This window comes from Chaetodon auriga, chromosome 13 (assembly GCF_051107435.1).
Source record: "Chaetodon auriga isolate fChaAug3 chromosome 13, fChaAug3.hap1, whole genome shotgun sequence".
Classification (NCBI taxonomy): Eukaryota; Metazoa; Chordata; class Actinopteri; order Chaetodontiformes; family Chaetodontidae; genus Chaetodon; species Chaetodon auriga.
The window spans coordinates 19,281,617-19,293,124 of record NC_135086.1 but is presented as its reverse complement, the minus strand read 5'-3'; the positions used below and the strand labels follow the sequence as shown (position 1 = coordinate 19,293,124).

At 43.9% G+C, this 11,508-nt stretch overlaps 1 protein-coding gene across 1 annotated transcript in view; it reads left to right on the top strand.

Moving 5' to 3' along the window:
- cerkl (CERK like autophagy regulator) overlaps nucleotides 1-11,508 on the top strand; it is a 31,971-nt gene that overhangs the window by 18,405 nt on the left and 2,058 nt on the right. Inside the window, exons 5-13 of the mRNA XM_076746860.1 lie at nucleotides 284-347; nucleotides 3,315-3,445; nucleotides 3,586-3,660; nucleotides 7,275-7,452; nucleotides 7,697-7,762; nucleotides 8,426-8,457; nucleotides 8,546-8,654; nucleotides 8,796-8,892; nucleotides 10,894-11,090. Of these exons, the coding sequence (XP_076602975.1) occupies nucleotides 284-347; nucleotides 3,315-3,445; nucleotides 3,586-3,660; nucleotides 7,275-7,452; nucleotides 7,697-7,762; nucleotides 8,426-8,457; nucleotides 8,546-8,654; nucleotides 8,796-8,892; nucleotides 10,894-11,090 (949 nt within the window). The remainder of the gene's footprint in view (nucleotides 1-283; nucleotides 348-3,314; nucleotides 3,446-3,585; nucleotides 3,661-7,274; nucleotides 7,453-7,696; nucleotides 7,763-8,425; nucleotides 8,458-8,545; nucleotides 8,655-8,795; nucleotides 8,893-10,893; nucleotides 11,091-11,508) is intronic.

Below are 11,508 nucleotides of genomic sequence, written 5' to 3'. Positions count from 1 at the left end.
TACTTGTCTCTCCTCCCTTGTTTCCTCTCCTCTCCTTTCCTCTGACTCACATCTTCTCCTTTCCTATACTCTCCTCTCCTCCTCTCAGCAGATGGTGTGATATCCGTTGTCCCACTTTTTTTTGGCATCCATCGAACCCGCTCTTGTGTACATGTGACCACACGCACACACGAACACTCTATCTCTGTCCATCTCAATGTCTTTCCATCTGTTTCCCTCTCTTTTTCCCCTCTCTCTCCTCGTCTTTCTCTGTCTGTCTCTCTGTCTGTCTCTCTCTCTCCAGTCACAGAGAGGAAGGGTCACGCTCTCTCAGTGATGAAGGAATGCAAGCTGGATGAATATGATGGGTTAGTCGTCTCTTACCTTTTCTCCATCTCACCACTCTCTCTTTCTCTCCAGTGATTTTTAATTGATTACTTGCCTGGAATAAATCTCCCCTTTCCAGGGAAAATTGTGATTTCCTGCAATAAATGAAGATTGTTGCAGAAAATGACACATAAAATGTTGTTAATATTCTGATGTTATTCTTTCATGTAAGTCAGATAATGTGGTGATGTTTCATCTTTAGTTGCACGCTTGATCTTCTGCACTCAATACACTTTCTGCACAACAAAAAGAACGAGCTGCTGCTTTGAAGTTGATCTAGTTATATTAATGGATTAACCAGGGGTGCACATAATGTTTTTTAGTCAGATACTCAGCTGAGTACTAGGAGATGGTGGTTGGTACTCACCCCATACATAGCGCGGTGTAAATAAGCGCGATCATCCTCTTGGTCCTCACCCTCTCCCTCACTGTCATCTGCTTCAGCCTTCTGCATGGTAAGATGATGAAGATGCACCTCTCAGTCCCTGCTTGAGCCTCAGATTGGCTGTCTCCAGTCACAGCTCAGCAGCTGGCTTTAGGTCAGATGTCTCTGTGGTCATGTTAGACACGTGACGATATCTGTGCTTGGTTGTTACTCAAAGGTGCGTTTTGAAACAACTGACATTACTGATTTCTTATTTGTCTCACATATTTACCTGTACACCACTATGTGCACCCCTGCTAATAACGGCATTTCAGGGTCAGAGTTCATTTTCAGTAGCATGGTAGTGTTAATGAAATCTGGGGAAGGTGTTTTTCCTCGGTAAGGGGCCAGTTTTTGGCTAACATCATCCTATTGACCATTCGCTCGGCCCCAGCCCTTGTTTGTGTTGCTCTGCATGTCAACGTTTGCGCTCTTCCCATTTTCATTCATTTTTGAAGCATTTCATCTTTGATTTTAGAGGCTCTCTATAGCCAGTGACCTTCAGTTTTGTTGAAATGATGTCTGTAACTTGCAGATTTGCAGCTGTAGCTACCTAGCTAATTAAACTAACCCTAGCTTCGTGAGTTGTTTGAAAACTCTGTCTCCGGGTGAGTTTTCAATGTTTTCAGCTGTCTTATTTCAAAATAAGACCCAAAATGAGTCCTAAAATTGTGCTTGATGGCTCCATACATGATGACATGCTAAAAGACTGAGGCTAATGCTAACAGGGCCCAGGCTAAACTTCATGATTCATGGAGAAGATGTACAAAAAGAACTGCTGTACTTGTATTTCAGAGCAGAGCTAATTAGTCCTTGTATTTAAGATCACAGCGTTATTTCATTCAAACAAAACCCTGTTTGGTTGACATGCTTGGACAAGCAAGACAGTGGTGACATATTAATGCTTTATTGGTAGTATTATCAAACACTATGTCACACTTTAATGATAGAAGATACTTTTGGAGAACTAACCAGTGTGTGTAGTAAATGTAACGCTGTTGCTAATAAGGGACTTTTTCTGGGGTTGCTGCGACCTTTCGCAAATCCAGTCCCACTGTTGTAATTTGACTGTGGAAAATAAACATGCCATAGCTAAATAAAGTTTCAATTCATTAAAGTCAAAGGTAATGTTTATACAAGTCAACATGTCTTGATTAAACGGTGACATCATCCTTCCATAACAGACTCAACTGAACCAGATAATTAAATAGCAGTTTATGGTCAAAGGCTGACACTCAAACACACTGACCCAGACTGATTACACACACACACACACAAACACAAACGCACACAGACAGGTGGGGTCAAACACCAACATCTATCTGAGCGAGTCTCACGAATAACCGTGAAGATATTATTAACAAAAATAGAGCAACATCAATAATAGTTATAACTACAAGTACAAAAATACTGATCACACCCACATCACTGTCTGTGATGGTCTGTGTGTGTGTGTGTGTGTGTGTGTGTGTGTGTGTGTGTGTGTGTGTGTGTGTGTGTAAGCAGCTTTTGTGCTCAGCCCTCATAAAGCTTAATGTGCTTAGAGAAGATTAGCTTTGTTGCTAAGCTAGCTGCTCAGTGTGTGCCTGTGTGTGTGCTCATGTGCGTGTGTGTGTGTGTGTGTGACTGCTCTGGTGAGGATTTGGTTGAAACCTACATTTGCCAATTAGACTGGCTGTCACCGTGGTGACCGGAGCTTCAGGTAATCCCATCCACGGGGGGGTGGGGGGTGGGGGGGGTCTGTTTACCTCTCATTTACTGCAGACACAAACTCTGCAGATGAGCCCTCTTCTCTTCAGTGAAACCCACCAGACACATTTTTGATTAGCCACCAAGTGAACTGTACATTTTACCTGAAACTGAACCACTGGACTTTCTGTTTATTACTTGAGTTGAATGAGTCCATTTCTGTCATTTCTGTCAGTCTCAAAATACGATAATTTACTGGACTTTTATTGTGAAGTTCAAGTCATTAAGTTCTAGGCGTGAGTTTAAAATTAAAAATTAAAGCCAAGGTTTTCACATGTCAAATGTTGCCTTCGTCTGAATAAATGAGTCTAAAACTGTCTGAATTTTGATTTAAATCAGGATCCGTCAATAAACAAGACTACAAATGTGAGCAGACATTCAGTGCCAGGGTTATGTACCTGACAGTTTTTTTAATACTTGATGCCACAGACACATTTTGGCTGGTATCAAAAAAAAGCATTGAGGTTTGATACTCAGTCCTACTCAGCCTCTTTCTTAGTGAAGAAATGAACAGCAATGGTCCTGTGGAGAAGCCATGCCCCCTGCTGGATGACTGTGTATATGAGGATACCTGTTAAAGGTGCCAAACTGTGAGCTCCTCTATGGGAGTTCACTGTCACTGGATTTCCTGGCTGCCATCAGAAGCTCAGAGGATAGTTTCATTAGGACCCCGTTGGGTCTTAACTTTACAACTTTACTTTACTCTTAACAACTTTACTTGTCCACCAGGCTGTCCATCTGTCCTTACACACTTTTGTCTCCACCTGCCTGTCAGAGTGGTGTGTGTTGGCGGGGACGGTTCAGTGGCGGAGCTGTGTCATGCTATGGTCCTCAGAGCCCAGCTGGATGCTGATTCTCCAGAGAAACCAGTGAAACCAGTGCTGCCACTTGGAATCATTCCTGCTGGTAAGAGAGAGGACACCCCCTTATGTAGATCCACAACATTTCAACCCACAGACTGTGGACACCACTGTACGGAGACACATGTATGCACATTAAGTAGACGCTGCCAGACAGGATGTTTTGCTATTTGTCCATCTTTACAGGTTCTACAGATGTGGTTTCCTGTTCTGTACATGGAGTCAGAGATCCAGTCACTGCAGCGCTGCACATCGTCCTGGGTAGGTTCTACCTGTCCTGGCATTTGTTTTAAGTGGCTTCTTTTACCTGTTCTACATATATCATCACATCACCCTTTGCGGGTTCTACCTCTTCTAGATCTACAGCCACAATGTCCTGGATGGGTTATTATAGTTATGAGTACAGTCACATTGTCCTAGGTGGGTTTTATCAGCCTGGATCTATTGTCACATTGTACTGGGTGGTTCTACCTGTTCTAGAGCTATAAGTGTGTTGTCCTGGGTGGCTGCTACCATTTCTAGATCTATTGTCAAGTTATCCCCTGTGGGTTTCTACCTATTTCAGATCTATGGTCATCTCCCCATTGTTGTAATTTAATTTACTTCAGGCAGCTCAAAGGGAACCAATCAGGAGCTTGTGTTTTTTAAGTTTTGATGTGATTGGCTGATTGATTGGCAGCAGCGTGGACAAAGTTTGAGAACAAACAAACCTAAAAATGGAGCGAAGCAGACGCTGTGACTGGACTCACGAGGGAGGGAGCAGACAGATGTCTAACAGCAGTATCAGTTTCACTCTAAATCACAGGTTTACTCTCCTCACTGTAGCACCGCCCCCTGCACCTCCCAGCTAAACCTGCCAACCAATCAGCTGGCTGCATGGCAGGCTGCTGTGTTTGAATGATGGGTTTTGGCTAAATGGTGGTTCATTAACACTAATTAACGCTGGAGCTGTGTGTGTGTGTGTGTGTGTGTGTGTGTGTGTGTGTGTGTGAGTGTGAGTGACAGATGGGAGTATTCATTGGCAAAAATAAGACTAATTCCTGAACAATGGAAAACAGTTAAAGTCCCCAGGCAGGAAGCTGTTCCCACGGACACTAGTTAACTACAGGTCAGTACAGATGTGTTCATGTTCATGACACGACCAAGGTGAACTCACCTTAACTGTGACAATATTCCACCGTGTCCTGATTGGATAAATTTACTCAATGAAGATGAGGAGTCTGCTGCTGTCCATGTCAGCGCACCTCAGTGTGTGTTATGGCTGTATTTAAATTCTACTCCATGTTTTACTGTGTGTCTGAGGTCAGGTTAACCCATGGTTAGTTAGTTAACCGTTATCAGAGCTTGGAGCATCACCACTGTTGATATGGTTACCTGCTGTTTAACAGAACTTCCACACCAACTCAAAATGGCAGCTGAACTGTTGACCTTCTTCTTTTTGGGAACTTGAGAGCTTTGGCAGCCTGGTGCACACTCAGTATTTAATTGGGTGATTCTTTGTTTTCAATATATTTAAACTACTAGCCCAAATTTTGGGGAAATGTGTTTGTTTGCTTTCTTGCTCATAGTTAGATATCACTGTTTTTTCTGTATGGTACATATGAAGCTACAGCCAACAACTAGTTATCTTAGCTTAGCTGGACTGGAAACAGAGAAACAGCTTGCCAGGCTCTGTCCCAAGGAAAGAAAGTCCACCTAACAAAACCTCTAAAGCTCACTAATTAACTTGTTGTACAGACTATTTTTTGGCTGTAAGAGACTGTCAGGTTATCAGGCTGTCATTTCTGGTGGCTGTGGTGGGAATGGAGCAGAACTTCAAGTCTCCTGTGTTGGGCTGACCAAGCATCCCACCCCAGTCCTGGTATTGCTGGGGTTTAGAGTGGGGATTTGAAGCCTGAATCTTTTGTTGTGACTGCAGCAGGCACAGTAAAGTCGCTATTCATTCATCTGACAAACATGTATTTATAGAATCCAAGCAGAGCACAAGACTGATTGGTTGGCTCGGCTGGAGAGCGCTCTCAGTGTGGTGGCAGTGAGACCAAACACGGTGGATGTATCGGCAGATAAAACGTGGCTGCATGACTCCTGACTTCCCCTGAATCAGAATCTCAGGGGGTCTTGTGCACCTCCATAGGGGGAACCTCAGAGTAGCGGTGGCTCGTTTCCTCATTTCCTCCTCCAGCGCCACAGTCACAGTGGAGCTGGAGAGGTATGTAAGGTGCCCCACAATGGAGGAAGTTGGCAGCAGAATAGGAGATTGTACCCCCTCCTCAGCATCCTGGGCAGGGAGAAGATGAACTGCTCATTCATATCAACTTTAAAGAGGGATGCCCGAGTCGCTGGGTGGGGGCGCCCTTTGAGAAACACTCACCGGGGGGCTCTGCACCAGGTAATCATAGGCTGCGAGAAGGCTACAAATAGGTAACCACGTACCAGGTACTCAAAGTGGCTGAGTGAAAAAGGGAGGCCAGCAGGCATTCCTGCTGCCACCTGATTGGGTGGTGAGTGCAAAGATCTGTCTCTTTACCCAATTGAAGCCTTGATAGGGAAACGCACACCAAACCAGTAAAGGCTAAAGCATGTACAAAGTGAAGCTGAAGAGGCCACTATTTCAAGAAGGATCAGTCCTTTATAAATCAAACTGTTACACTAGCTGCTGTTTTCATGGTCAGAATCAATGGGTTGCACCTTTTTAAGAAGCGCTTCAGGTTTGATCTCACTGACACACTGACTGTGAGACTGACCACCTCAGGATTAAAGCTGAGATGTCAGTCTCACACACGCACACACACTGACAACATGCCATATGGTGAGGAAATCAGATTCTATCCAGAGAGACAGACAGGCAGTCAGTGAGACAGGCAGGTGGGGAGACAGCAGTTCAGTAGGTTACAGCAGGTATGTGGCCAGATGGCATGCTGTGTGTGTGTGTGTGTGTGTGTGTGTGTGTGTGTGTGTGTGTGTGTGTGTATGCGTGTGTGTGTGTGTGTGCGCGTGCGTGCGTGCGTGCGTGCGTGTGTGTGTGTGTGCGTGCATGCGTGTGTGTGCGTGTGTGTGCGTGCGTGCATATCTTGCTGAGCGCTCTTGATGATGAAACAGGGTTGATTATATTTCTTTACCGCTGATCCTTGCATACCCTCACCTTGCACCACCAGTGAAATACACAACTTTCATGTTTGTGATTGCAAACAGAATAACGACCAATCAGAAATCTTTAGAAACAGACATCCACTGGCACATTTCGTGGATGGAGTTTCACAGTTTTGGTGAAATTTAACACGTCTCATGTTGTTTCAGTTGGCTTGTATGTTTCAGTCAAATCATAGCATTAGTCATTCAAAGGCAAATTTCACCCAAAAGAGAGAATCAGCCTAGAAAAACATTAGAAGACACAGAGAAAGACACATTTGTCCTAAATCTATGAACGTCTTCTGTAGTCTGCTGCTTCAGAGACTGGTCAGACTGGACTGTTATAGGCAGGGACTGGGAAAACTGGACTGATAGACCACCAGAGACTGGCCAAACTGGAGCAATAACAATCAAAGACTGGTCACTGATTCATCTGAAGTTTGGAGATATTAACAGACACACACACACACACACACACACACACACACACACACACACACACACACACACTTCTGACCTCTTTCTGTCGCCCAAATTTGGAATGCTGCTTCCATGAATATTAATGAGCTCCTCACCATACGACCACTTGGCTTTCTTACAAGCTGTGGCCGTGTGTGTGTGTGTGTGTGTGTGTGTGTTTAGGGTCTTAAGTTTTTCTAGCAAATTTTCCTAATTAAAAAGAATCTTTGATCAATGTGTCACTCTCTCCTCTGTCTCTGTCTCTGTCTCTGCCTCTGGGCCTACAGGTCACCTGCAGCAGGTGGACATGTGCAGCTTCTCGTCTCTTGGTCAGTTGGTGCGTTTCGGTTTCTCTGCCATGTTCGGCTTCGGCGGGCAGAGCTTAGCACGGGCGGAGAAGAAGAGGTGGATGCCGTCGTCCCGACGGCGAGAGTATGCCCTGATGAAGACACTGGCTAGGCTGAGGTAACACACACACATAGACACGTGTGTACTGTCCAAACATCCCCTTTGCTAATTAGCAAATGCTAGCATGCTAACAAGCTAAACTAACATGGTGAACATGATGAGCATCATAGCTGTTAAACATCAGCATATTATCATTTTTATTTGTTAGCATGTTAGCACACTAATGTTAGCATTTAGCTCAAAGCTCTGCTGCATGCCTGCAGACTGGTTCTCATGTCTTTCTGTCTTCTGTCTCCCTCAGACCAGAAGACTGCCAGCTGTCTTTCCTACCAGCGAAGAAGTCGAACAAGAATTTGTTTGAACAGCGGTGAGAACTACACACGCACACGTGCACACACATATACTATTATGTATAGACAGAATATTTTAGGCTTCAGACCAACATTCACACTGTGAGAAACAATGCAGTACACTGTCGTTTCAAGGCCCAAGGCTCTGCATCAGTGGCGGCTGGTCATTTTTTGGAGTTACAGGCAATGAGGGCTTCTGGATAGGTATGTCCCACAAGGCTGCTGTGCTACGACGTATGACTAGATGTACACAGGAAGAAGTTCAATAAAGTTAGAGGTAAAATTTCTCCAATCTGTCTCTGAGTGTTGATAACACAAACATCAGACCTAATGTAATGTAGACTGGCTAAAAGTCTGCTGACTCTGAGCTAAACTTTGTGGCTGGTGGAGCTCTGAACGTCCCCCCTCTATTGACTCCTCTCTACATTCATTTTCGGACTTGTTAAGATAAGATTAATTGATCCCACATCAGGGAAATTCACAGCAAGAATAAAAAGGAGAGGTAGAAAAAAGAACATGTAGAACAAATCGACCATAAAAAAGCTAGAAAATCAACTATAGAGGCTATGTACATTATATATAAATGAGTATAGAAAATATTTTGTACGTGTCTCTAAATGTCAGTGTGTCACCTTGACAATCTTCACATTTAAAACAAATTTTGATCTCCTCTCTCTCAGAGACCAGGACGAGGACGAGGATCCAGAATCAGGTGAGACCTGTACTTGTTTGTCTTTAGACAGTGAATCTGGTTCAGATGCAACCGTTTACTGTTTTCATTCTGTGATTGGTTGGTGCAGAGGGAGAGGGGTCCTGGACAACCAATCAGGGCCTGTATCTGAGCATCAGTATCATGTCCATCCCCTGTTTGAGTCCAGACACACCTCAGGGACTGGCTCCCAACACCAGGTACACGAGTGCATGACAAGCCGTCAATCCTTCCGAGAATGTTAAAGTCAGCTGTGTTGTGACCTTGAATGCACCACACTGCGGGTCATTTCATCGTGTGTCTGCTACTCAACATGTTCTTCCACTTTCTGTTTGTGGCAGGCTGGCAAATGGCAGTGCAGCATTGATTGCAGTTGGAAACACTTCCAGGTCAGAGTTCATCAAACACCTGAAGAGATACAGCAGCTCCAGTGGACAGGTGAGATGTCCTCACTATGTTTACTTTCAGTTCTCCCGCTCCTGTCCTCCCCTGTTATGTGCAGAGAGACACTGTTAGCAAGTAGCTAGTGAACATTGTGGAGCATTTAGCAACATAGAAGGCGATGATATGTCAGTGTTGTGTTCACTGTTTGTCTCCGCTGCCCCCAAGTGGCCAAAAAATTATTTATAGCAGGTTTGAATTGAGATGACGTGATGGAGTCATGCATCTTTTCAGTCACTAGCAATCTTTGGCTGTTTTGCAGATCAGCTGCAGAGGACACATTAACCAGAAAACAGACGAACTTTTCATTTTAACCATTGTTTAGTTCATGTTCATTATCCACAGCTCATGTAATCAGATGCAGGTGATGTTTGTCATTTGAAACAGCGACAGTCAGCTGTATCTGTGTTAATCTTGTCATTCTAAGGCTTCAACCTCTCACTGAGCAAAAATAACCAAACAAACTAGTTAATGGGCAGATTAACCTGGTTCAGCATGGCCTGGCCTGGTCTGGCCTGTGAGACTGCACGCTAACCCACTTACTAAATATACTGACCGCGTGGCGTTCACTCTCCTACAGAGTAAACAGGTTATTTACTCACTGACCTACATCCTGTTAGTGTCCTGACGGAGGGACGGACAGATCAACCTCAAACAAGACGGGGCGTCCTGGTGGAGCAGCCAGTTTGAGTTCATCTGAGGATGTTGAATCTCACCTAGTGGAGTCCTGTCAGGGTAAAATGTGCACGAAAAACTGACATAAATCCAGAACTTTCTGCAGCGTGATCTAAAAACCAGAGTCAGAAACATTCACTCTGCTTCTCTGTACTTGAACATCAAGTGTGTGTCCCCACACGTTAGTCTGTGGAGTACAAGATGTCCTGTTTGTCTTTCCCTGCACAGTGTTTCCGTGCTGAGCTGCAGTGGAGGAATAGTAACACAAAGAGGAGCTTTTTAAGAAAAACACTGACTCTGAACGATGCCTGTTTGATAAAGCCTCATACAAACTTCTGTTGAGACAGAAGAACTACAGACTTTTGTCCCCCATCACTCACACTGAAGCACATTATGAAGGGATCTCTTCACAGCCAGGACGAATGATTACAGCAAGCAAGAGCTGTTTCAGTGTTCATATGGACACCTGAATATTTATCCTTTACTCATCCTTTACTTTCTCAATATCACACTGCTCAAATGATACAAATGTTCTTAAAGTACATGAAGTATTATCAGGAAAATGTGTTGACTGTCACTGTTTCAAATGACAAACATAAAAGTACTCAGAGAAAGTGCAGAGAAATTACCCTGTGAGACTAAATATGTTATTGTATTTTATGAAGTTATTATTACTCACATTAATGTGTAAGCAGCATTCTACTGTTGTAGTTGGTAGAGATGGAGGTTATTTTTAAATATTTCATATAGTGCTGCAACTATTCATTCTCTTGTTCTTTACTTAGTTATTATAGATGAATCTGCTTATTTCCTCGATTAATTCATATTTTTCTTGGTATGTAAAATGCAAGAGAACAGTGAAAAATGCCATCACACTTAGTCAGAGCTGACAGGTGACACCTTCGCATGCCTTATTTGATCTAATCAACGGTCCAAACCTCAACATGATTCAGTTTATTTGTAATTTAAGACAATATTAATAGACTCTGCTGACGCAAAAGAACAAACCTGAGGGGAGATGAAGACAGGACAGAGATAGTCTGTTTGTCTGTCTGTCTGTTGGTCTTTGCTGCCCCCTGTTGGAGGTCCATGATGTTACAGTGGAGACAGCAGAGGACAGTAAACAGGAAGAAACTGAGTCACTCCTCTAGATTAACAAGCTGCTTAACAAGGATCCTAACAAGCCTTTCTATCCTCTTCAACTGACCTTTCACCTGTGAAGATGCGCACACACACACACACACACACACACACACACACACACACACAGACACACACACACTCTTGTCTGTCTCTCCTGACTGCCTGGTTGTCCGTCTGCAGTTCAGCTTCTCCTTTGTGGAGACGCACGCTGTGTCAGCAGTGAGGGTCCGCCCCCGGTCGCTGACTGGCTGGTCAGAGGAGGAGAGCGAGGAAGAGGGTGAGTCCAAAACCTCGCCCATCATCCAATCAGAGGGAGCTGCCTTCCCCTGGAACATCGACGGAGAGCTGGTGGAAATTGCCAACGAAGTGCTCGTCAGGTATGACGCTCAGTGGTACAGTAATCATCAATATTGTTATTAATGGTGTGACATTACACCGAGTGAATCTGGGCTGTAATTAACTATTATCTACTATTTAATTACTGATTGATTGATCTGCCAACAACTCTCTCGAAAAGTTGATTATTCATTTGGTTGATACAATGTCTGATTAGTAAGCTGTGAAGTAGCTTAACAAACAGTTATACATACATTACTGTATATGATCAGTGCATTCAGGCTTTCCCGTATTGAAAAGGATCACCACAACCAAATAATGACAGAAAACTACATTTTCTCTCCCCTGTGTGATGGGGTCATTTTTACGCTCTACATAAATATGTCATCAGTCCACCACAGACTTAAAATATCAGTTTTTATGCAGATGACACAGTCTTGTATGAATCCGACTCCTCTT